We start from the raw sequence: 27701 nt of genomic DNA on the forward strand, positions 1-27701 counted from the left end.
TTTCCCACTGTGTATTTTATTTAATGAGTGTAGTTGGACCCTTACCAGGTGCTTGGCTGCGTACGTTTTAATTAGTGAGTTTTAGTTTTAATTAATTTATCGGTCGTATGCTCACTACCAAATTTTTTTGGATGTTATGTTGAGTCACGCTACAAATGGTTTGAGTGATGACCAAAGGATTTTTCAACCTGATATAATGTTATAATCATACTAAAGATTTTTTATTTTGTTTTAATAATTGAAAATAAAATCTACATTTTATTAGACTCGGTTTTGGTAAGAATAACTTGAGAAAAAAATATATTACAATACAATACAAATCATCTTTATTGCACAACCTCAGAATAAATGTACCTACATGGAAACACAAATAATACATGAAGACAAAGGGTAAACAACAGGCGGCCTTATCGCTAAAGAGCGATCTTTTCCAGACAAAAATATAGAAGAATATTGTTAGTGTTGTAGTTTAATATCCATATCACCCTCTCTTTAATTTCGTCTGATGTATAAAATGAAAGCTTTTAATATATTCACACTGTTTTCAATGCATTGTACATTGTATTTCTCAGCGAAGTCGGCGCAATGTCAGCTCGGGGGCGTAATTTCAAACGCTCGCCGAGCGCGAATAAGCTCTAAAGAACCAGTGTAAGATGAGATTTTTGATTAAGTATGTAAGTATGTATGTTGTTACTGATCTCGAGGATACCTTACAGTGGATAGACGAAGACCTCGACTTGCCTAGGTTCGCAAAACCATTGAGAATACGCAACTCATAAGGCGGCGGACACACGGCCGAGCCTCGGGGGAAATAGAAGCCGGTCGTGATTCTCAGCTGATATTTCAGTCTGTGTTGCATTATTAATATGCACTCCGTACAATCAATTTCAATCTCATCTTTATATTACATAAGTACATTAACATTAACGCCGGAACGGGTTTTTAGCTTAAACTAGAAAGCATGAAACTTGCAAGCAAGCATGCAGTTCATATAGGTGTGAAAGAATATAATAATCATGAATAATCTATTTATTCATACAAAATTCTATGCTTTCTACCGTTGTGCTGTTTTTTGTGCGATTTATCTACCACGTTTCTAATTGGATTGCTAAAATTATGTGGCATTTTCTTTCCTGACAGTTGGTTTTCCGAATCATAAAGTTAGCTTAGAAAATTCAAGCAATACTAGAAATTGGAGGTTTGTGTCAAATTAATGGTATTGCTCTCTTTCATTTACCTATAGTGTGATTTTATTACATATCAAACGTACATGAACCTTGCCCGAGCAATAAAGGAAATTACATAAAGCTCAAAATAAACCCATTACCTAATAAGGAAAGACCGTAGGCGCCGCCTATGCGAAACCATTAGGCATTACCGAATGAAATATACTGCCCCTTTATTTGTATGTACCGTAGACACAATTACCGTACCAATCGTGAACCTTATAACAACGACATAAGGTCTACCGATGGTTAGTTAAGAATATGATAGTAAGTATTTTATATAAAACACATGGCGATAACGTTCTGTGCGGGTAAAAGTACGCAATAAGACGTGAATAATGTAATCTAAGCTTTATAACGACATCGGTGCTCAACCAACACGTGTGAACTTTCCCATACCCACGACCAATGTCTTACTTTTTCTACTTTTTTCGTGTCATTCCAAATAGATAGTAAATATAATAGCTAGTAAACATGGATCCATTTCATCGTTTCGTTGTGATGTGGATGACTTTTGCGATATGATTTTAATTAACGCAGAATACCTAGAATACTTAGAACGGTTGTCTGGAAGAGATCGCTTTTTAGCGATAAGACCGCCTGTTGTTACCTAACTAGTCTTAAGCTTGTATCTCTCTTTGTATATTTTTTTAACTTTATGGTGCACAATAAAGAATATTTACTTAGAACTAGCATAGTGTTCTAAATCTTTTTCACCGCGTCGCTCAGATTAACGGTGTAGATAATTAAAAACATACCCGAATTTGACTTTAATGACGATGATAATTTAAAAGTAAGATTAATATCTTATTTGTATAATTACAAATCCAAATTAAAATAGATAGAATACTCAACTTACAAGAAAAGATACCCAATATGAAGTACGAAGTGATCAAAGTTAAACGACTTCATCGCATACAAAGTCCCGGGAAGCGGCTAATCTATACTAATATTATAAATGCGAAAGTGTGTCTGTGTCTGTTACACCAATTAACAGGCAATTCATAAATTTTCTCATTTCCACCCCCCTTTTCACCCTCTTCAGGGATGACTTCCGACATAAAAACTATCCTATGTCCTTCCCTGGGACAAACTAATATCTCTATTCCAAATTTAAACTAAATCCGTTCAGCGTTTTAAGCGTAAAGAGATAACAGACAGACAGACGGACACACTTTCGCATTTATAATATTATAGTATGGTTTGCATAAATAAAATACGTCCCAAAATGTTTCGTTACACCGTACTTTATGTGTATGCATGCACATTTTACGCTAAAGTTCGTGCCGATGTATAATGTTTGACCGAGGAAGTTGTTGCCGCAACCGCAACTCCGGGTCTGTTAACGTCAATAGTGCCAACTATCCCTATATTTTAGGTACATATCGGTGTATTTGTAGACTCGATGAAATTTTCTGTGAATGACGGAGGTGCGGAAATATCGAGCGTCTTTATACTCGTTATAGGTTAGTGGAAAGGCAAAATGTGAAGATACCTAGTACCTACTAGGTATCTTCACACTAGGTATTTATTTAAATATTACTACTACGACGCTCGATGTCATAATTAAGAAGCAATTTCGATCAACTAAGGCAGCATAAAGTAGTGTAACTCTAATTATTGACAACAGATATTACATTTTATCAAAAAGGAGAGAATATATGAATACAAGTGATCATCATTTAGGTACTTGTACCTACTTTATTTGAAATTCATAAATTTCGCCAATCATGAATACAGTTCAAAATACAATTCTATTGTACCTAAGGATATTAATATCGGTCTAATTTCTTGTATGTATTACCTACACAATTTCGTCTCATTCATAATGGTCTAACAAGTTTGTGTCCAAGAGTAGAAATTATCATTAAGGGCACATGTAATAAACATTACTATCGTTACTATCGTATTCAATTAATTGAACCAAGACACACAGAAACGATAAATCTAAAGCAATGATATATGGCAGTGGTACTGGCAGACCTTTGACACAAGGCCCCGGCTTATAAGGAAACTATCGACGTGACAGGTCGCAGGAACGTATAAGGAATACGCACCACTAATTAATATCAATTCATACTCGTTACATTGATGTAAGGTACATGCGAAATTGCATGGAGAAATTATGAATTAATCCATTGATAAAGCCGGCATGCAGTTTTGTGGCTAATGGTACATTGGGGTAACTTCAAAAGCGGGTTAATTTTGAAAATGGCAAATATCTATAAACCCAGAAGTACTTTAATGAGAACCAAGACGGGTTTTGGCAGTAAAACGAAGAAATTGCATAAATTACTTAGATCTAATAAACTTAGAAAAGTGAACATAACTTTGCAAGTTTTGCAACACGTCTTAGTAGTATTCAGACGAAATGGAAAACTGAATTGTATTTGAGTTGGATCCTTTAGTACTAAAACAGAAGACAATTCTTTCAATTCTAGTTCAGTTCCTAACCTCAACACTCTGAATTGACCTTCGACCTTTAACTTGACATTATATTTTTGCAATAAGGTTCAGTTAACATTGACGATGATTGTTCTCGTACCATAGAATATGTAATCGAAAATTACCAACATACTCAGTGAAAACTTGGTCGAACTAAAGTATTTATTTTTTAATTCAAACTTTATTGCACAATACATGAAAAGTACAAATGGCGGATTTAATACCAGAAGGCATTCTTTACCAGTCAACCAGGGCTAAACCGAAAAGTATGATGGTAGAGTCGGTTGTCGAACCAGCTAATGCTGCACAGAATTTATAAATTAGATGTAATATCCATGGTTAGCCTTATTGACATTGGTTTTCATAAGAGTTTTGAATGATTCACGGTTAGTTTCATTAGACATATTGACCGGGATATAGACCATGATTACCTTTTGAATTGTTTATGAACTCCCGATATTCAAAGGTAATCACAGTCTATATCCCGGTCAATATAAGTCTGTTTTTTTTTTCATTTTATATTATTTGACATTGTTAATAATTTAGTTAATTAATTGTTTTAAATTTTGTATTGCTTGACATTTGTATAATATATCAATTTTTATTTTCCTACTTGACGATCATAATATAAATTCGTATAGATTAGTGTTAAATAATTTATATTGTAACTAGCTGTTGCCCGCAACTTCGTACGCGTGGATTTGTATGTTGGTGGTTATATATTCTACATGAGCATAATATAGAACATTATGCAGCAAAAGATATCAGTAGGGACGGTTAATCATTTGTTAATAATTATACAACGCATGAAATTTGTCTTTCACAAACTAAGAAGTTTCAAGACCCTAACTGAAAAAAATTGCTCCCGATATAATCCCTCTCGACCCTCTTAGAAGATTTACAAGTCCACTATTAAAAAAAAAATTCGCTCCCGAAACTATTAATACAAACTTTTCAATAACGGTGTAAGTAATCAATTTTCGTCTATTTTAATATAATGCCCTTTTTACCAAGTTTCAAGTTCCTAGCTTAAAAGAAAATTTGTACCACATATAAACTTACATCCCCTTTTTAACCCCTTTAGGGGTTCAATTTTTAAGAACGTTGAAATAACTTTTTTGGAATCTTATACAATGCCTTTCTAAGAAGTTTCAAAGCATTTGTAATAGATTCACTTTGAACCCCTTTTTAACCCTTTTACGGGATGAATATTCAAAAACGCTTAAATTACTTTTCTTGTATTCTAATAATATATGCCTTTATACAAAGATTCAATTCCCGCACTCAAAAAAATATTTGATCTCCATACAAACTTTCAACCCCATTTTTACCACCTTGGGGGATGAATTTTCAATAATGCTGAAATTCGTTTTTTTCTCTTTTAATTATATATATTTCTATGAAGTTTCAAGTGCAAAGATTCAAGTCGCGCACTTAAAAAAATGTTTGACCTCCATACAAACTTTCTACCCCTTGTTCACCACCTTAAGGGATAAATTTTCAAAAACGCTGAAATTACTTTTCTAGTATTATAATAATATGCCTTTATACAAAGTTTCAAGTCCCGCACTCAAAAAAATTTATGATCTCCATACAAACTTTCAACCCCTTTTTCACCACCTTAGGGGATGAATTTTGAAAAACCCCTTCTTAGTGGACACTAACGTCATAAAAGCTATCTATTGTGAAAAATTCAGCTCTCTAGGTCCAACGGTTTGGGTTGGGCGTTGATTTAAGTGAGTCAGTCAGTCAGTCAGTTAGGACTTTTACGTTTATATATATAGATAGATTTCATAGTATGACATAAATAAATCTAAATCTAATAACAAAATGTCACCGTACTTTTCGTCAAATTCCTATGAAAAAAATACGTTTTTTATTGTGGATCCTCTATACACTTTATCACGTCACGGTAGTTGCCTCTGGGAATACACCGATCAGACTGACACAGTGACATTGACGAAACGACATTGACCCTTAAAGCTAACTGCCAGTGTCCCTTGGGATTCTAAATAAGCTGTATTATTTGCACGCAATAACTGGGTATGCTTGAACTAAACTTTCAGTTGATGCATCAGTTTTATACCTTTCGAGTACCTGCTCGAGTCAAATTCATGTTTTAATTTAAAGGACAAATGTGTCTCTCGTGTCTTGCCGAACACAAAAACTTGAAAATAATTTTAAAACGTCTAAGAACAGTATATTTTACTGGATATGCTCTTAGGACGGTAAGATGTTTTATACATAACTGGCAATGAGAATTTAATGTCTTGACATTCTTGTATCCCTTGGGAAACTGGATAAAGGTCATAATTTTACATTAGTCTTTTCCGTCTTATTCGTAATGAAATGACACAGTATTGATTTACAAACGAAAGCAACGGTAATTTGATAATCCTTTTGATAATCCATATTATGGCCAAACTTGTTTTAGCTCTGAACTCATTGAGGTTACAGGCTCATTCTCCTACTAATTTTAATAAGTAGGTACCCTATCGGTAGGAGCGAGTTTTATTAAGTGTGTCGAAAACGACCGAATGGGCATATATGGGTTTGATTACTAACTATATCTCAATCATTCATGATCATTATGAATAATCAGATTCCTCAACATAGATTTACGGTTTGATTACTTTTTGTTCGTGTGAACCAACAATTATCACAAAAACAACTAAGATATACCTACTGATTTATTTCCTTTCGCGTAAGCATTACACAGGTTTTTCCGTGCAAGTATTACCACATTGTTTCCGTGTGTTTTGCCCCGAAATTATGAAATACCACATAACGCAAAGCCAAAAAGCTTCCTCGAACTTGGCATGGCGAACAGTTGGCAACAGTGTGTTTTATTTGCTCCCCGCAGACTGCTTGGCGCGCAAATGTCAAGGCAGATGGTCCGCGTAAAACCAAACCAAATTATCTTGAACGTTAAACGGAGTTGACGCGCAAACATAACCAGTTCCATCATAACCTGGTTTGATGCCCGTTTCGTAATACGTCTTTTTATTCCCGCCTGACCACTCGAAGAAAGTGCGCGTTGTTAGTCACGAAAGCAATTAAATCGTGATTTTCCGTACTCTTTATCTGATGCAATTGTGGCGTTTTGTCAAAAGATTGAACCTTTTCTGAAACGTGATTTGACGCACGATGTTTTGATCTTTTTTTTTTTTACTTATTTCTTACATTCCATAGCGCCTAAGTTATCAGACTGCTAATACGAATTTAATCATACTGTACATTGTAAATAAAAAGAAGCAACATTATAGGAGACTAAATACGGAAGGCAAGACTGAAATTGATGTAATAGGATTTCATTCTATGATAAAGTGGGGGTGCCCGCGACCCGACTGCAAGCGAGGCTTAAGGTTGACGACTTGTCCACACAGCCCTAAATTTCTACTGGACAGTTCGTTCTACTGACCTTGCCTAGGAAGAATCGCCTGTAGTACTTGGCAATGTCGTCGGTGTCGATGTTGTGGCGGCGGCCGGCCTGTCGCGGCGTGCCGGGCTGCGAGCGCGGCTCGTGGTCCTCGTCTGGCGTCTCGTCCACGCCGTCCAACCAGTACCCTCCATTGGGGGGCTGAACTATCGTCGGTGGGGTTCCTGGAGCAAGATGTGATCGGTTAAAAATAATGGTTTTGAGAGTCCTATCTGGGGCTTGTGATAAAGTTTAAACAAAGCATATTTTATATGATCGCTAGGTTAGAAAAAAATATGATGACTGAAGTTTCAAGTCCCTTCCCTTTAAAATAAAGAAGAAGGGAATAGTTTTTATTTCATTGATACGGTATATACTTACAAACAAGACAACTTTACAAACATTGTAGCGATGCAACCTACATTTATATATAGGAAAACATACCACTTAACCTGCAAAACACCAATGTCGTATTTTCGACAAAATAACATATATTCCAGTATAAAACATGTAAAACTAAAGCGTACCTTAACACATTTGACACATTGGCGTAGCGTAACATATTGGACCGATCACATAGGTAGTATACGAGAGAAACATTGATTATTAAATTTATCGATATAGCAACTCCCTACCTGTCATTAAATTTTGCACCCTAGAGTTCGATGGCAGGTTATAAATCTAGCACTTCGACGTAGATAATAACCGATCTACAATAAAAATGCTTTGATGAAATCGCTGTGACTAAAATATTCGTCACTGTTGACCTTATTGGCTAATTCTTAATATTATATACTGATACTACATATATACTTAGGTACTTACAAAACTTTAGTGGTTTATAAATAGCCAAAGTATACCATCCATAATTCAGCCCTAATTCATCAGCATTAACTAAGTAGGTATAGAAGTCAAGTTACTGAGTAACTTAACGAATATTCTTTTCTACCAACAGTACCTAAGTACATAGATTTATTACTAATGCTCACAAAATACGTATAAGGTTTTAAGTAAAAAAGGTCCTTCTAAGCGGGGAAGTCACGATAGCTATTAGTTTTTTGCATCTTCACATATTGTAGGCGCAAACGTCAGAAAACAAACTAAGTTCTCTGACCAAGGTTGCCATAGCCACTGTGTCTTTTAAGAAGAAGCAAATTGATGTTATGTATTAACTTTATAGGTTCTATAGTATAAAACGAAGGTCGAATTTTTAATTACCTACCCATTAATTGTTGATGTGGGTGAACATTATTTTTCTAAACACAATCATAATATTTTGTATACTAAAAGTACCGAACAAACTGTTTTGAAAGCTACTTCGAAGACCTTTTTCTCTTTATTTAAATTTCTCATATCCTGATGATCAAGAAAATAAATTCAGAACCTTGAAAACGAATAATCTTTCATAAATATGCGTACGTGAAACAAGAGACGGCTCAAACAGTCTCATTGTCCAGGATATTTTTACAGGCTCTCCATAATGGTCCGTCCCGGCCTTTGTTCGATGTCCACTTTCATAAAGGGGATGCATAGCCTCGCCTCGCAGCGCAGCACGAGTTTCTAAAGCTAAATGTTTGTTATTTTGTATGATGAAGCTATTGTTCAGCTTAGACGAGATGTAAGGATTATGTATTAGGGTGGGACCATGACGGTTTGCTTAGTTAATATCAAGTTAGAGCAAATCTGTTTACAAAGTATAAACTTACGAGGATTTTCTTTCATATAACAATGCTCTTTCATAAGTTTGACTTTAAAGGCGCTATACAAAGTATTACAACTACTGAGAAGAAGTGCATTCGGAAAACACAATTTGCTTTTAAATGTAAGCAAGAATTGATACATTAGAAAATATAGTATATCTTTACTTCGTCTGCGCTTTAGTCTAGCCTAGCGTGATATAACACTAAGATGTAGATTAAACAAACAGCAAGACACTCAAACAAAACAAGACAAATGTTTGTATTTGTTCCGGGCATTCTTAAATGCTTACACGTCTCAACAGCATTGTATTCGCGAGCACGCTCCTAAGCGGCCCATTTTTAAATTGAATTCCCTGCCGCACCGGCTCTTTAGTGCACCTATGTTTATTCTAAAATACAGTTTCAACAGTATCAAATAAGCTTCTGAATGTACACTACGGTAAAAACTTAGCCATGCATGCCTAGGCTATACTGTCAGTGCCGTCAGTGGTGAGGCTAGCTCGAATTCGAGAGCAAAACCACACCATGATTTCCCAAGATATCAACTCTTAATTTAATTAATGTTTTAATCAGCTAACTAGCGTCGCTAGCTTGGGGCTAGTTTTTTTTAAACATCTACAAAATTAGCATTTACTTTGTCTCTGACGATGGCAATGCCACTGGAGATTTGTTTTCATCTTTGACGTCGGATTCTTTTTGCGGCGAGTGAAAATAACTCCAAGAACGCATTGGAGGTATTCTATATTTAGGTATATGTATTAAGTTTGTTCAACTCTAGGATGCTACATCAAACAAACATAATTGGTAACACTTGAACTATGACTCTTTTGAGTGAATTACAGTTTCGATTTGTCATATCATAATATACGTAACTTATGAGTTTAATATCAATATTTAACAACTTTAATTATTGTAGGCACGATATCTTACAGTGAACGGGCTTGATGCTTCTATTATGCATTTTAATGGTTTTTTTAAAAAGTTTGATGGAAAAAATACCAAGCACTAAAATTAGGACTCTCATATATTTAAATTAGCCTTTTGGGACAAGAGCGGTCGTATAAATAGTTATTTAATTATTTAGTCGCTTTGCTTTGGCTGGACGTTTATTTCATGAATTTTAATTAGATCTCATCTTTATTCAAGAAGTGGACGCCATACCCAGGCAATTGTTCGTTAAAATTTGAAATAAATGATTCTAATCACCCTAATTATTCCCTTGTAGATCAATCTAGAGATATCATGTTAATTTAATATTTTATAAAGTAAAATGTGGCGGATTTAAATACAAGGTGTTTTTTATTTTGTTAGTAGCATGGGTATTCTTAAAAACCTCGTATTAGAATTAATTGGCTTCATGCTTATAGTTTAAAAATACCCTTTAGAAAACGTAGCAACAAAACCTAACAAATGTACGAACAATTTGTCTTTAAAAAAACTTTGACTTGCCATTACAGTTAGCCTTGACCACTTGACTGAGATGAGTCATCTACCTTTTCCTTACTGTAATGATACCTACAGTCATGTTTGCAAAAGGTTGATTTACCTCGAAATCTTAGAATATTTTACATTTGATAAGGACGTCAAAATCTAGTCAAATTGTTTTATAAATAGCTATTAATTAATTATTTTTATGTCACCTAAAATATATTTTGTTATTTAAATACTATAGTATCTATTACAAAGTGGCTAAATTTAAATATAACGAATGTTAGTGGACGAGTTATGTCGTGGATGATACAAATAATACGTAGTTTATACATAAAAGTGCATAGGTATTAAAGATACCTGATACTACTAAGTCAATTTATAAAAATATTATAAAAACAAAATTAAACGGGAATAATATTCAAAATATTTTAAGAACAAATTCTTTCATAAGAACAGCTTTGTCATTTTCTTCATTTGCTCGGACAAAACCTCTCACGAGAGAATTGCGAAATGAGAGCAATATCTCATAACAAGCGTTTTACCACGTTTTACTTGGAATTACATTAGTAGCCAAATGTCGCAGTCTACATTAACAAGGGCGAAGTCCTGAGTTACTTGTATAAGACTTGAACCCTTTTGAAAGTGAGTGCCCCACCTTTATGTGTAATAAGTTTTCAAAGAATTTTAATAAGACACTTCTCGTTGTTATTACTGGTTAGTTGAGTGGGCGTTAATTATGTTTGTTTATAAATTAGGCCTTAATTGGCAAATGGCTATCATTTGGCAATTTTAAGTAAAAATAATTTAAAAGTACATGACTAATTTTAGATTATTCATGAAATAAAACTATGAAAACGGATTATATCGCGTATATTGAATTTATAATACATCCCGACGTTTCGAACCGTTTTAGTATGTGGGTATTTTTGCACTTTGTAATTTTTTCCTCAGTCACCCGTTGACCACAAACGCTGTAAAGGGTTCGAAACGTCGGGATGTATTATAAATTCAATATACGCGATATAATCCGTTTTCATAGTTTTATTTCATGAGTAACTATCGCGGTAACCGAAGACAATATTATTTAGATTATTCACTAAGTATAAACATTTTGTTTAGAAACATGGTTTCAGAAATAGAAATCCACGTGTTTCTGAAACACAGAAACAGTTGCGGTAAACACGTTTGTTTATCGCCAAGTTTATTATAGGTATAATACCTATATTTCTCAGACCGTCCACACTATGTGACCTGAAACATTGTTTCTGTAAACATCTGCATAGTATTTAAGAAACAGTGTAGGATCCCAAACCTTAATATAACTTGTGTTCTAAAAGTCAATTATTAATTTAAGAAAAGGTTCAGTTAAAATTTCAGAAAGGGGTCTTCCCTTTAAATTGCGAGAGCTAAGTAAAAAGAGACTAAGGAATTGAAAGCTGTTCTTAATTAAGCTAAAATAAAAACTAGTAAAACCTGAGAAAATTAAAAGGAAACTTATGAGAATATTACAATTTTGTTATGAACTTTTGACTGGATTAACCCGTCAATAATTTCTAAATTAGCAATAGTTAAAAATTAAGATACTGTTAATTTTCTTCAACAACCATCTGATCAGGCGCAGATTGGTCAGCATAACATTCGTAGAATGAAGCTGATTAAATGCGTTATAAATGCTTTTGTTTCATTTATTGGTTGGTTTTTCCATATGATAAAACTAACAAGGCGTATAACAATTTTTCTTGTATCAATTTTCGTTCTATGAACTACTTGATTTTAGGAGATCATTAATTTTATTTTCGCAGACCAGTGAAGAGACCCGGACTTAAGGAGCTCTACATATTTGACATAATATCTAATAAATATGTCAATGACAAAGTTTTGAGATCATCTTACCTGCATTTATCTGCTATTATCTACATTTATTTTCTTTATCGAGTATTGTATTCGACTAACCAATCGAAGACAAGACAATCCTTACCAGGCTTAGCGAGCGTATCCTCCAGCAACCTCCTGCTGGCCTGACATGCGAGGGCGACTTTTCGCTGCGCCGCCGCCGCGCCGGGCGACGCTGGCGCCACCGTGCCGTGCGCTGGCGGCACGCGTGGGTCTGCGCCGTACGGCAGCCGGTCGCCGAGCGACACGGTACGGCGGTTTTCGATCCGCGACACCTGGGGAAGAAGGAAATACGTTTTAGAATACGCTGTGAAATTTGCAAATTTGGAAAGCTTTTGAGAATAATGGCGACGGTTGGAAACATCATTAGGCGAAGAACCCGCGAAGCAGTGTGGCACCGCCCGCCGCGGCGGCACGCGGTGGGAGCGGCTTGAAATTCAATCACTATTGTACAGTTTACGAAACAAATACTAACTCAAGCCATTATTCTTCGCACATTTTGTACAAAGTTGCCTCGTTTCGCCTAAGCCACGAGTGTGAATCGCATGCAGCTATCGAATAAATAAATCGTAACGTGAATCTCGCACATTGTTCCAACGTCTCGTTGTGTAGGAAAGGAAGCAATAAGTCTAATCTCAAAGTACAGTCGGCGACGCAAGTAACCGTGACGGCGCATCGTCCGTTGACCTCAAACCGTGGGATCCCATTATTGTTGCTTTTCAATCTAACTGTACCGCGCCATTGAAAACTACCGCGAAACTGCCGCCATACTTCAATTTGTACGAGAATTGGTTACTAACATTCGATAGCGTTCAAAACGATCGCGAAGCCACAAGTAAATTGGAATTCGTCGCAGTTTCATTCACGTAATTCGAAAACAAAACATTTTTTATCACTCGGCCCACAAAATTCAAAAATTCGGCAAAGGAACAGGTGGAGTAAATGAACTCGATAGGTACTGATGTAGTGCATAATCCTTTGACATCGAATATATTTTCTCACAAACGTTCGTATTTGTCATGCTACTTCAGTCACCCTCAGTAATTTTTGTACTGAGACTGACTGAAATAGGATAACACGTTCGCGCGTTTCCGTGAAAATACGATGGTAAAAGATTATACACTATATCTGTAGGTAGTAATATAGCTTAAATCGAGTGCTATATTGACTTCCATAAATCGATAAATTTAGCGCGCCCATAAACGCCATCAAAAGTTCAAAATTGGAATCCGACGGAAGCATTAGTCGAGCTGTTGACAGCGCGCCGAAACAAGTGCCGTCGAAAACGGTTAAGCCGTTTTAACTTTGATCAAATTAATCTGATGTTAGAAGCATGTTTACCCCTCCCACGGAACCACTGAAATCAAATATCTCACGTAAATATAAGCCTCGTCAACATTCGAGCTTGGAAGTTAATGTAAAAATGTTTTTAAAGCAATACATTTTCATTACGGAGGAAATGGATCGATTGATTCCGGATCGATAGATTCCGGATCGATAGTTGAAATAACTTTTCAACGGTTCGAATGACAATCCATGTTTTACGGAAAATAGTAGAGTTCAAAGAATCAGGTAGGTTGAGAAGGCGTAACGGCCAGTCATAACAGTATAGTTTACGTCTATTTTGCAGTAGGGTGGTATTCATCGGACGATGAAAAGAAGCTCGATAGGCTTCAAGCGCGAGACCATTCTGAACGGAAATATCACACCAATATAAAAACTAATCTCCGACGAGGACTAGTTCATTCTGCTCTGCTAAACTTTTTGAATTAAAACTACGGGCTCTTTGATCACTGCGTGGCATAATGATGATATAAAACTAATTTATTCAGAACACCAGAAGCTTGTCAAACGTCCATAATTACATATATGACAAGTTTTTGATAACATTTATATTTCCCGGATCTATCTGGGACATTTTACGTTGCAATCTAATTCGGTTATAAAACGTGTTCCTACGAGTTTAGCTAAATTTTCAATTCAATATTCCTAAAAATAAACACCACGTACACGTAGAGTCTGTGCGGAAAGAGTAGAGTCGTGGATTATATGGGAACCAATACATTCTACGACTCTTCTCTTTCCGCACAAACTCTAGAGAATAAATTTGTGTCTAAAGATTGTAGCAGAATAACAATTAGCCTCATGCATGAAGTTTATATTTGAACGAAATATGTTTTATTCGGATGTTTGTTACCGTTATATCATGTTACAAATGCATTTCCGTTTTTAAATTACCATTTAATTACTTAAAATTATAAATAAAAAGTACAAAAATTTGCCCGCGAAAAGCTAGTGAGCGAAACGCTCGAAACGCCACGTGACGTCACGCGTTCGACAGATTAGTGTCATTAGTAGCAAACGTCAGTTGGGCCGCCCAACGTGTGACGTCATCACGCTCTGTCGAATTCGCGCCAAAAATTATGAGCGTTTCAACTGCTCAAAAATTTTCAACATTTTAAATATTTTTTAATAAAATAATGTTAAGGTTTACAAAAGTATTTTTATCATTTCCGGTGTTCCAACGATATAAATTATGAATCTAAAAATAAAAAATAAATTCATGCATGGAGCTAATTATTAATCTAAATCGAATTCTAAAATATGTAGAATGGTATCTACAAAATCGTGTAATTTAGTTTTGATATAACGTTAGCTCATGTTTATCAATAAACCGCTTACTTATAAGATAAGTCTTATTTCAGTAACCAAATACGGTCTGTAAAATATTCATTTATTCAAACATCAGCATTTTGAAACAAGCTATAAATTAATTGAGGTTACGCAAAACTGATTACTTAAATCATTACGAAGTATACACATCCGTAAACTAGGATTTTCAAACACCTATCGAGTGTCAGTTGCTTGTGCGGCTTCAGTGATACTTGTCCGTACAGCATTAATCCGATTCCAATGCTTAGTTGTTGTTTAAATACAGGAAACAAAATCAACATTGTTTTTGCTGGCGAAAAATGAAACGCCGTCATTTTTGATAAATGCTGGGTGGCTAGAAAACAATTCGCTGACAAATTACTCGTAAAAAAGAAAATGATAACATCCTAGAGAAGGGGTAAAGCTCGCGATGATTGTTTATTAACTAAAAATATACACCGATCTCATATCCGACGGTTAATACAAAGCCACATTTGGCTGCCGAAGAGGAAACAAGTCCCTCAATTAGTTTATCTTAGAAATTCTAATTAAAACATAACCCCCTCATTTTGTAACTGAAAACACAAGCAATCGACACGATCCGTCAAACCACGGTTCTATAAATACAGTCCCAAAACACGCCTTTCGCATTAACGGCTCATCAAGACACCACAACTTTTAATGGCCGCTGTAAACGACACGAAATTGCTGCGTCCTCATTACAATGGTAAGAGAGCGGATCAATAGTACCCCACCAACACAAATGTCACATAAATGTTCCATAACGCGCGTAACAACTATTAACTATTGACGTCACAGATCAAATACCTATTCGAGCATTTTCACCTCTTTTCACATGCATCCAGAAAGGAAACATTTATCGAGTAAACACTTCCACTTGCAATTAGGTAAAATTAGTGCCAGTTGGTTGGATGAACGGGGTAAAGTTTGGATTCATAATTGGATTTATTTACTTATGAAAGCTAGTTGATTTTGTTATATCAAACTAGGCTGTTTCTCTATTAATTTTGAAACAATATATGTACTCGGTGTAAAGAGAGCTTTTTACTGCATTTTTCTAGGTAAATAAAATCAAATATTGCCAGGGAGGTTTTGAGGATAATATATTGTCTCTTAATGCACGTGGATGCACACTACACGAGAATTTTAGGAAATGTAATATAAATGGCCCAACGGATAGGTATCTAGGTATTCTGTTTCCCTCCCCATAGAAAACAGACCAGCCAAAATGTATGAAGCAAACAAATTTTTTTTCGTGATTTCGGGGTTGTCCCATAGTAAAAGTTGCTCAGTATAATCCCAAAACCTCCCTGACAACGGGAATGCACTTATTTTTTAGCCACCGTGTATATTGTCTCTTAATGCACATGGATGCACACTACACGAGAATTTCAGGAAAGGTATATTTGGCCCAACGGATATCTATTCTGAGTTTATTATTACAATGTAACGTTTACACAAAGCATCGGGCCGTTTTTAAATAAATATTGGAAAATAAATGGTCACATCAAAGCGAAATTACGATGTGCCGGATGAATGGTTTTTGAATTTATCGAGTCCATTCAAAAAGATTTATTTTTAGCTTTGATAAATAAAATTTGATTCTGAAATAATGAATTACTCTTTGTGAAGGTTTAATCAAATCTATATTGAACTTTGATTTTCTGCAACTATAGAAATCTTGAGGCGATTCGAGTTTTAAGTGACCAAATATTTGGCAAGCTACCGAATGTGGAGGGGACTCAATGTAGCTGAACCGGTGATTAGTTTGTAACGGAAAGTAAATTGCATCGACGTGCAGCACGGCAGTCATACTGCACTATCGCAACCGAATCTCTTACTACTTAATTCATCTGTTAAATAAATAAATAACTTGCGAGTAGTTTAGAAATGCTGTTATTTTGATTGTTATAGGGTTGACACTGGGTCTTCTTCAGTCGGTCCCTCAATACTGAGGATCGTGACATCATGTCCTTCTGCTGAAGACCAGGTTCCTCCATAGGGTTCTGTTCCTCGCCAAGCGCCTGGCCTCTTGCAGTTTTAGTTGCATAGGTGCCGTAATTTGAGCACACCATGGGAGGAGGGCCCTTAGGTCTCGTGCCTTCAACTTTGCCCGTCATTATATTACTCTTTCCAGGCTATCCGGGGAACGACGTGAGAGGTGTCCGAAGTAAGTAAGCATTTGGTCCTGGCATATCGTTGACAGCCGGCGTTTTATGCGCAGCTCTTCCAGTATTGACTGATTGGTACGCATTGCCGTCCACGGTATTCGTAAAAGCCGGCGCCAACACCACTTCTCAAACGCGTTGATACGCTTGGTCAAATTGGTTCGGATGGTCCTGGCACTGACACTGGGTAGTTTAAACAATTTGTGAGGTATTGATTAACTACATGTTAAAATTAACAACATAAAATTTGCATTTAAAGGTGGCTTCACTACGAAAAAAATATATTTTACTACATATATATATCTCCATATTCATGCATAAAGCGAACATTAGGTATACGATTAACAATAGAAGACTTAATGAAGATTAATAGTCTAAACACCTGTAACAGTATCCCGCTACGTATGTACACTTTAGCCCTGAAAACTGTATTGTAACAGCATTATCTGCTTACAAACAATATGGGATAAGAGATAAGCTTTATCTTCATGCGTATGTAACTACGTTTACAAAACCTCGGAAGACTACGCAGTCCATCTACACATTAAAATTCAGTGTCTTGATCTTGAGTCTTTAGGTAAGTTATATGACTATATTATGTACCTACTAGTGTTTGACATCTTAATCCTAATAATTGATAGTGTGTTGGTCCCCCTGACTTGACCACTTCTGGGACAGTACCAAACTATGTAATAGGGACTATTTTATTACCACTATCACAAATCTGCAAAGAGTAGTGATATTTAGAAGCAAATTAAGTAATGTATTGAGAATTTTAACGCTTATGAATAAATTGTTGATAATTTGATAAACATATTCCTCTTTGTTGTACACTATTTACAAGTGTATGAAAACTAGGTTACAAACAAGCAAATGCTATTCATAAATGAAACTAAAGAATTACGCCACCGCACTGACAAATGGCAACGATCCTAAAGAGGTCGCGACGGATTCCAAAAGTTTGAAAGTGGTTAAAATATTTCAAGGGACTGTGACTAAACCAATATAGAAAATAGCATTTAATAAACTCAAGCTTTCAAAAGACATGCAAATGAAGTCGCAAGCGAAGTAAAACAAAGGTCGCATTCATCTGTCATCGGTTGGCACGCGCGTATACCTTTCGGTTTTGAATGTCCTGAAACTAGGTGAGGTTGTTGACAGCGGGGCATTATTAGCATAAGGTACAGTGAAAACGTTTACTGGTTGCTGATAGTGTCAGTCACTGGTAACTTTGTTCCGTGCCCCTTTTAAGTGTAAGTAATATATTGTTTGCCTTGGAAATTTAGGAATTTTGAATTTTCCTGCTCATAATCACGAATTACCTTGATTAAAACAATCTCTAAATTAATAGTAATACCCATTTATAAAACAATATAAGTAAGAAAATTCTTATGATTGACATGCTGCTGTAAACAAACGGAATTAATTTGTATGAAATGCATATAGGACAAAGTTAACTAAGGATAACATTTCAAAAATCTTATAAATAGACTTCAATAGATTCTCTAACGGTTCTCTCATGTCCATAAAATGTTCGCACACCGAGTCTATCTACAGAAGGTCGTAAGTGAGGAAAATATACCAAAGACATATAGATTTTTTAAAACAGGATAGCATTGTTCATTGGTCGTAACGATATTGCCGCGACGTTTGCTCGTTTTAGAGGTGAAGGTGTCAGTGGAGTGGGGCTCGGAGTTTAATGCCATTGTTAGGAATTATTAGCAATTTCAAGAATAAGCAAACCTATAAAAGAGCGCCAAACACAAGTAAGCCTTCTTACGCCTTTTTCAAAATAATATGTAGTTAACTACAATAAATATGGCGTGGAGCAGTATAAATTATAAACGGTTGTAAAAGTAGGTATTAAAATTCACTCTGAATGTGCTCAATTTTCCTGTCTCCTCGGCAGAGACTTCTAGTTTGAATTGTAACATTTATTTCAGCAACAAAGAGTGAATGAAGGGAGCAGTTGAGGCAACGTTCTGGATTTATCTGGGCTCGTTCGTTTGTTTAAATTAGGATTATCTTAACGTTTTGTCGGGAATTATTCCACTCAATATTGTCCGTTATTACCGGCGATGAATGAGATAAATTTAAGAAATATTTGTGTTTGGTAATTATTACTTTCACATGGCTTTCCCGCAAGTTAAGAACACTGAAGCCTTATTTTATTTAATCGTATGGCATAGTATGACAAACAGAAAACCAACATCTCTCTCTCTCTCTCTTCCTAGTTATCTATCCCACATGGTGGGAAACAGAAAACATAAAATTAAGGCCCACGTTGATAATCAACGTGTTATTTTGGTATGTATCGAATTTTTGCGTCTTTTATATTCGAAACAGGAAATATTTAAACCCGTGTATAAGTATAATCCATATTCCTTGATATCTTGACTGGAAATACATTATATCCCGGCGTCAGATTTGATTGAAGTACAATTTCCAAAGGTGTTATAAATACGAGAACTCGAGCTTTTCCTAGATCCCGCCGTGATTGCGTTTATCGGAGCGTTAAATGAGCGTTGCAACCTTAATCAGCTTGCTCTCTTTTTTAAATTCCACTCCAGTATCACTGCTTATTTGCTTATCGAAATCGTAAAATATTTATTCATTTATTTTAAACTTTATTGCACAAGAACAAGTACAAAAGGCGGACTTAATGCCTTGAGGCATTCTCTACCAGTCAACCACTGGGCCAAACAGAAATTAGTTAAGGTGAATATTCATTCTCAGCGTAAATTTCTTTAGATTCACAAACGTTATTGTTTCAACACTTTCAAGATCATCTATCAAGTTTCAAAATACTTGATCTGTACAAATATTGTAATGCGTTTTATCTCGGTGTGTTATTATTAACAAAAGTCATTGTTTACAAACCAGGCTAATTAGTAGTTAGGAGGAAATTGGCTATTGTTTGGCGCCGACGTGAAAATATGTTCTATTCTCTATACTGGAGCCACTCCTCAAGATGCTATCGAAATATTCAACGATACACGTGTTGGTGGTAGGTATACTGGTACAGTCGGTGCCCTTACTTTATATCCAGGCCGCCCACCTCAGGTACTTGCTTAATATTTATGCCTGTTTACTAAAAACAGGGAGCCGAATATATCTGTAGAGAAAAAATAGAGTACAAGTTTTACAGAATTTATATATTCATAATAATATAAGTTTTCATTGCTCTCAAGTGTATTTGTAGGTAGTGCTGTATTTAATAAGTATGAGTGGAAAACAAGGCCAGGGTGAAGAAAAAAACGTCACTGAAATTGGGGGAAGCACGCGAGCGGATGCATGAAATATCGACTAGTTACGGACTAGTAGTTTTAATTAGGAATTACATCGACATACTTGCAGAAATATTTACCCATACCATTTGTTTTCAATGTAAATAAATTTTATTCTTTTTTAGGGTTCCGTACAGGGTAAAAACGGGACCCTATTACTAAGACTCCGCTGTCCGTCTGTCCGTCCGTCTGCCCGTCTGTCTGCCTGTCACCAGGCTGTATCTCATGAACCGTGATAGCTAGACAGTTGAAATTTTCACAGATGATGTATTTCTGTTGCCGCTATAACAACAAATAGTAAAAACAGAATAATATAAATATTTAAATGGGGCTCCCATAAAACAAACGTGATTTTTTTGCTGTTTTTTCCGTAATGGTACGGAACCCTTCGTGCGCGAGTCCGACTCGCACTTGGCCGGTTCTTTTATCAAAGGAATGTTCAAATAGTACGTACATATTTGACTTCATTTGAAACTCTTTTACAATGATGATAAATGAATCCACAGGGTCTACCGCGAAAATCGAAATTTCGCAGTAGGCAAAAGAGAACGATAATAATTAATAATGTAAGTGACAAAAATACAAACAATGCATTTACATATTTACTGGAATTTACAATGTTACAGAAAACCAAAATGATCAGGGCAAATTAGATAATGTCTAAAATGTCACTTACAATGCGCCCACGCTTCCCGCCCGGGCGCCACCTAATTTACGACTTCCAAGGAATGCAGTAGTGTACACAACACTATTACTTAATATAAATTCACGCTAAGTATAACGAGTGTTCTTAACGCACTAATTGTTATAATGTAGTACTACAGAGTTTGCTGTTTAAAATGAGGAAAACTTTATAAAATATATCTGTACTTATTAGGTATAATGTAAAATACTAGTACAAGGAGGGTTTTATAAAAATAATAAATTTTTATTTCAGGCCAGTTTGCCTATAGATTGTTATTTATATATAGACTTACAATATTAGTTAGTATACCTTAACCTGGGTCTCAATTTTTTTAATAAATTTATTATTTGAGGTCTTGGTACACAGGACGATGAACAGACGCCCAGTGACTAAGGAACGGATAGTCCCATCTCTGCTATATCTACCAGCAAGCTGTTGGTGCTACCCCGCAGGCGATATATTTGAGAGGCGATTCTTTTCCCTCATTATAGCATGAAAATCGTCCATTCGTGCTTCCGCAAACATGCCTGACGCACTGCAAAAGCGTGGCAGCCCCAACAGCATCCTGAAGCCATTATTCAACTGGACACGCAGAGCACGCTTCGTATAATTAATCCACAGGCTGCACGTGAAGAATGATTGGCAATGCGGCCAATGCGACATGAGCAATGTTTTCTTGACCTCCACTGTACAACGTGCAGACCTGCGAATCAACATATTAGCTCTTACTGCCAGTGCTCTGCGTTCCCTTTCAATATCCGCATCGTCCTTTAGATTTTCAGTAATTACACGTGCCAGGTATTTAAAACTGGACTCTGTTCAAGGCAACACCGCCGAGTGTCACCGGCTCAACTAGGTATCGGTAGGGTTTTATTACCAGCTCGAAAGATGAGTATCTCACTTTTTTAATATTATAGATGAGCCCGTGAGACTCCGCATACGTGTCGTGTCACACATCTTCAACAATTTATTCATAACTGATCGACGGGCTCAACAGCACCATGTCGTCGGCGTAACTTATGTTGTTTACATTTCACCACCGATCCAACAGCCAACCACGGTGCTGCTGAGCTCGTTAATCAGCTGATTAACATAAATGTTAAACAGTAGTGGAGATGTAATTCCCCCTTGCCTTACTGGACACTGAGCTCTATAACCGTCCGAGACCGACATCCCCCAACCTCACAAAAACTATATCTGAACTTTAACCAGTCGGCGTCAAAGTCAAACAGTACTTAAGAAAATTCCCATGAAAGGTCTTTAACAGATGCTTGCGCAACACAACAAATGCGTTCGCATTACGCACTTACGTCAGTTTATCCTTAGTGCAATGTCCCGTGTGATCTTCTTTGTTTGTTTGTTTTCTACGAACTTCGGCTCGAATGCTACGGAGCAGTAAACGTTTACGAAACTTCCAAAACAAAGGCACCATATGGATAGCAAGGGGTTTCAGCAACGCAATAAAATATTAAACGGCGGTAGCCGTGTGGTACCGGTGTGCGACTTTAACCCGGAGGTTGTAGGTCAAATTAAACTTTGTGTGAAACCTAAGTACCTAATAACTAGGCAAAATACAAATAGATATGGAGGAAGTTGAGGAACTTTAATTAGATATATTCTCGATCAATGAATACACATTGAATGAATAAAAAAATACCCTCGAACACGTTTTATCAGATTTCAAACTAGTTCGTGGTCCAAGTGCATTACCGTGTTGAGTGAATGCATAATCAAGAAAGCCTTTACTATATCGATTGTGGCCCGAACACTCAAGCACCTTAGCAAGCGTTTTCAAACCACAGAGGCGAATTTAATACCCTTATCACCGAAAATATATTGCCGGTAATATACAAATGGATAGTCTAAACGTGGAATGCTTTAACAAGCTAGACTTCATATTACAGTAATGCTGCCAAGATACTAGAACTAGATCGTTCCGGTGGGTTTATTAATTCATATCGTCGACGGTAACCCCTGTATAAGCTTCAATCGCGCGGTATTATACGTAGATATTATTGCGTTGTTTTACTGTATAAACTGTACATACTCCTGAATATGCATTTAGGTTTAGGAGTTCATTGACAGACATTTATCAATCGCTTGATAACTTTTATCGTTTACATTAAAATCGGATAATAATCACTCTTTTAATTTGTTTTATGTGTTGTCGAAACAAGTGCAGTTTCTTGTCTAGATTACGGGTAAGCTAACAATCTCATAAGCAAATGTTACGGCTTGATTAGCTCGTGCCAACAAAGCATCAACCTCATTATGCGTTGAATGGAGCCACAACACACGTTTGCTCTCAGTGCTTATTATTCCCTAATTACTACGCTTTGTACCACATTGTACGCGGACATGGCCGAATTAGACGCATCATTTCTTACGTACCCGTACTTTCTCCGCACCATTACCATTTGCTTACTCGTAGGATACCTGGCACGTTCGCGGTAGTCGCTTTCCCGCATCCATTTTCCATTTGTAAAGCATTTTATAAACACCATTGTCTAAACGTCTTTATGAGAGAGAAACTAAATATAAACAAAAAAATATACCCATTATAATCTAAAATCTACTTAACTATTACAAAAATCTTAACCTAAATTAAACTTAATCCTAAACTAACTAATGAGCACAAGAATTATTCACAAAATACGCCCGGCGCCCCTCCAGATGCAAAGGAGCCCATCACGCTCGCCGCCACGTTGAGCAGTGACGGACATCCTTTGCCTATAAACAAGGAGCGAGGGTCATGACCACTCTCCCGCAAACGTCTGCCCACTTCCCCTATAAACGACTTGGGCTCTGCACACCAACAGCTAGTGGTTTCCACGGCAAGAGGGACAAATAAGTAGTTTGTCAGCACTGCATACTTTTCCCGCTTTCGAACCACCGCTAGCTCAGCCACAGCCCCCGCCAACCGCACCGTACGGCTAACATGCGAAGCAGCAAAAGTGCTGACGCACTTGGCGTCCCACAGCAGACATCATATTTGCCCCTCTTCCACAGGACCAAGGTCAGCCCGTCGGGCATCTTCCCATCAGACCGACCCTTCACAAATAACTAATGCTCAATCATCAAACTCATCGAGTTTCCACCCATTATGTCGTTTCAAGGCCTTCGAATTATTTCCAAGGAAATGAAAACCGAGTGTGGATTAAGCCTTGGAAACCCAGACAATTTTCCAAAGCTCAAAAAACTACTAACGCATTAAAAAGAAACAAAAACTTATTTAGATCGAAATCTACCTCGTTTACTTACGTTCTCAGCACATGCTCCCATTATCCCCTTTATCACGATATGCACATTTTGTTGCATAAGGCTAAGAGCAAAACAAAACGGTGTTGCAATTGCGCCCTGCATTCAAGTGGTATCAAAGTGAACATGAGCGCATCTGCCTTGCGTAGGCCTCGTATTTCGTTTGCATAATGTGTTTATGTGCATGAAAGTTGTAAGACGTCGCACGTGTTACTGTATTCAACTTGTATAAAAGCTGCAAGATAAACACATAGGATACCATAATATATACCTATAATATACCTACTTAATATTGCAGAAATAAAACAGTGTAGGTACATAGGTAACTTGATAATAAATAGGTATGAGTATCTTTTGATATTTATAATACATTATTACTGTTTCTATTTTAACATCATACATACTTTATTGTAAATCAACAAATAACAAAATATAATTTATCAACTAACTTATTAAATAAACTAAAACTACAAAAAAAGTAAATTTAATACTAAAATAACAGTAAACTTACATGTAAAAAAAGACCTTATCTCATCACAAAAAGAATACCCCATCCAGCAGGTCCGCCTGCGGCATGGTGCCTATTACGCTGACGGCGTTTCCTCGCTGAACGGCGATACGTTGCGGGGAGTACGCGCCAGCCCTGGGGTCTCCTAATATGGTGTTAATCAGCCGCGCCGATAGAGCCCTCACAAAGGCCTCGGCCGACCAAGGGGCTGGGCAAGGTTTGCGAGCGTCGCAAACTCGTAGTCCTTAAGTAAGGATAAGACGAGTATTCGCGGCGCTTGAGAACCTGGGCCTGACCGTCGGCCTGGGTGCGGGTCGCCTGGATAAGGGACTATACGAAGCACGCTGCGTCCCACACCAGCGCCCCTACCTAGTTTCCGCGGCACCAATGTGGTGGCCCCGTCAGGGCGCTTGCCATCGTCTCTCGCCATGCCCGATGGTTGGGATGGTTCGAGAATTGCAGGCAAAGAGGCGGTGGCAAGCGAGCGACGGACCAAATGAATAATGGGTACCGTGGCGAAATAGACGGCCAGCGCTTTTTATAATGGATATACTACTTTTTATCAACCCTTTAATCATCGTCCTACTCTTTTAATGACAGTTGAACTTGAGATCCCAAAAACAGAAAAAGACAGCGATGGCGATGGTGCAGCTGTGTTATATTTAGCACTCGATTCAACGGCGAGAATAAGCCAATCCAATGTTTTATTTTATTTTATTTTTCTTTATTGGGGAAAAAAACAGACATAGGAAGATAATATAAAACGAAGAGAATGGTTTTTACATTAATAGGTGCAACCTACATCCTGAGACAATTCCCACTAAGATTTATAAATCAAGAGTGTATAAGTGGCATTGTCATCGGATTGAGGTACTTATAACATGTGTGGTAGGTATAGTAGATAGGTACTAAACTAATAATGATACACTGACGATTATAGTAGTAATTACAGTGCTGACAAGATTCAATCACATAACATTTGAGAACTACACATTTATTATGATGAATGTAAGGCTAAGTTTGTATTGGGCCAAAATTATTTCGTTAATATGATGAACCAAAGTTTAAGGAAGTAGGTACATAATGCTTCATAACAGTAAGTTTACTTTACGTTTGAAATTTGCACGATTTTCGTTAAAAATGTCAACCGAGACCAGGTCGTTATTGTACATTTGACATATTCTGCGAAGCGGAGCACGGACTCCAGCGTTGTTCGATGCAGCAGGCAACGCGAACAGGGCTTTCGTTCGTGTTCTATAGGTAGGAGCACGGAAACCAATACAATCTAGCAGTTCTGGACAGTTATAATGACCCCTACATATGTTGAACAAGGCAACAGCGTCCTGGGCGTTACGTCTGCTAGTCAGAGTTTTGAGTTTGTAACGTTCGAGGAGCTTGTCGTATGACAATGGAGCATGGGTCATTCTATAATGAAGAGCTCTCAGGAATCGTTTTTGAACGGCTTCAATCGCGTTTTTGTAAATTTTGTAATGGGGGTTCCAAACTTGCGAGGCATATTCAAGGTAGGGGCGGACTAAGGAGTTATATAACAACAAGTAGGATGAGGATTTTTTTAGTGGTTTGGCTGCCCTAAGAACGAAACCTAACATTTGATATGCTTTGGTTGTAATTTTATGAACGTGTTGATCGAGAGTAAGTTTTTCATCTAACGTAACCCCTAGATCCTTAACATGATTAACTCCCTGGACAGGTTCTCCTCCTATGTTGTAATTTGTTAGTATTTTACATTTGTTTTTTGTAAAAGTTATATGTACGCACTTATCATAGGCTAGATACAGTTTGTTGGTTAGACAGTAGGCATGGAAGCGGTCCAGATCATCCTGGATAAGTTTGCAGTCGCTTTGGTCTTTCACAGCTTTGTAAATTTTCAAATCGTCTGCAAACAAAGCAAAGTTACAGTTCAAAAAGCACTCATTAATGTCGTTAATAAACAAGGAATACAGCAACGGCCCCAGTATAGATCCTTGGATTACCCCAGATGGCACCAGGGATGCTCGAGATTCGAAGCCGTTTATGGTTATTTTTTGTGTGCGATTATCCAGGTACAAAGCGAACCATCTTAGTAGGTTACCTTTGATGCCATTATACGCTAGCTTACGCAGTAGCAAGACATGGTCGACCTTGTCAAAAGCTTTACGAAAGTCTGTGTAGACCACGTCAACCTGAGTCCGCTTGTCCATAGAGGTAAAAAGAAAGTTCGTATATACAAGGAGGTTCGTTAATGTCGATTTTTGTTTCATAAAACCATGTTGTTGAGGTATAATGTTATTTTGTACCAGTGGATAGATTACATCGTGGATTAGGGATTCTAGCAGTTTGGGGATACATGATTGTATAGAAATAGGCCTGTAGTTGTTTATTTGAGATTTAGACCCGGATTTGTGAATAGGAGTAACATAGGATATTTTCCAGCATTCAGGAAATATTCCCTCTATTAGGCATTTATTGAACAAAATTACAAGTGGGAGTATTATTGCTGGGGATGTATGTTTGAGAAAATAGGGGCTAATTTTATCAGGACCTGGGCCTTTGTTGGCGTCCATTTGACGGAGCTTGCGCTTGATATCTGCGCCGCGTATGAGTATGCCGGGGATCATATTAGCATACGATGAACATGGAAGGTCGTCGAAATCGGATATATTATGTTGTTAAAGAAAGTGTCATCGGAAAGATACATACATATAAACGCAATTGTAACGCAATGTTTGTAATTTTCAGCATAATAACTTGCCACTAGAGGAATTTAAAAGATCTCATCTACTCTGTCAACAATGTGTGTCACATAACTGTATCTGTCGTGGACAACCTGTTACTGTGGCTTTTTTCTGTTACAAACATTTTGTACACATTATGTTATTTATGTTAATCACGCATAATATGTGTTTGTATAGCCCTAAACACCATTTAACAAATTTAATACATTTCAAATTGAAACCTGTCGGTTTTATTGTTAAATGGGATTAACTTACAAAAATCTATAATACCAAA

General features: G+C 36.8%; 1 protein-coding gene across 9 annotated transcripts in view; it reads right to left on the bottom strand.

Annotated features, from left to right (window-relative positions):
* LOC134746644 (rap1 GTPase-activating protein 1) overlaps positions 1 to 27701 on the bottom strand; it is a 382127-nt gene that overhangs the window by 19381 nt on the left and 335045 nt on the right. For all 9 annotated transcript variants that reach the window (XM_063681131.1, XM_063681130.1, XM_063681136.1 and 6 more), the window contains 2 exons: positions 12199 to 12388; positions 7093 to 7274 (listed from right to left, as the gene is read on the bottom strand). In XM_063681131.1, coding sequence (XP_063537201.1) covers positions 7093 to 7274; positions 12199 to 12388 — 372 coding nt within the window. The remainder of the gene's footprint in view (positions 1 to 7092; positions 7275 to 12198; positions 12389 to 27701) is intronic.

Source organism: Cydia strobilella, chromosome 13 (assembly GCF_947568885.1).
Source record: "Cydia strobilella chromosome 13, ilCydStro3.1, whole genome shotgun sequence".
NCBI lineage: Eukaryota > Metazoa > Arthropoda > Insecta > Lepidoptera > Tortricidae > Cydia > Cydia strobilella.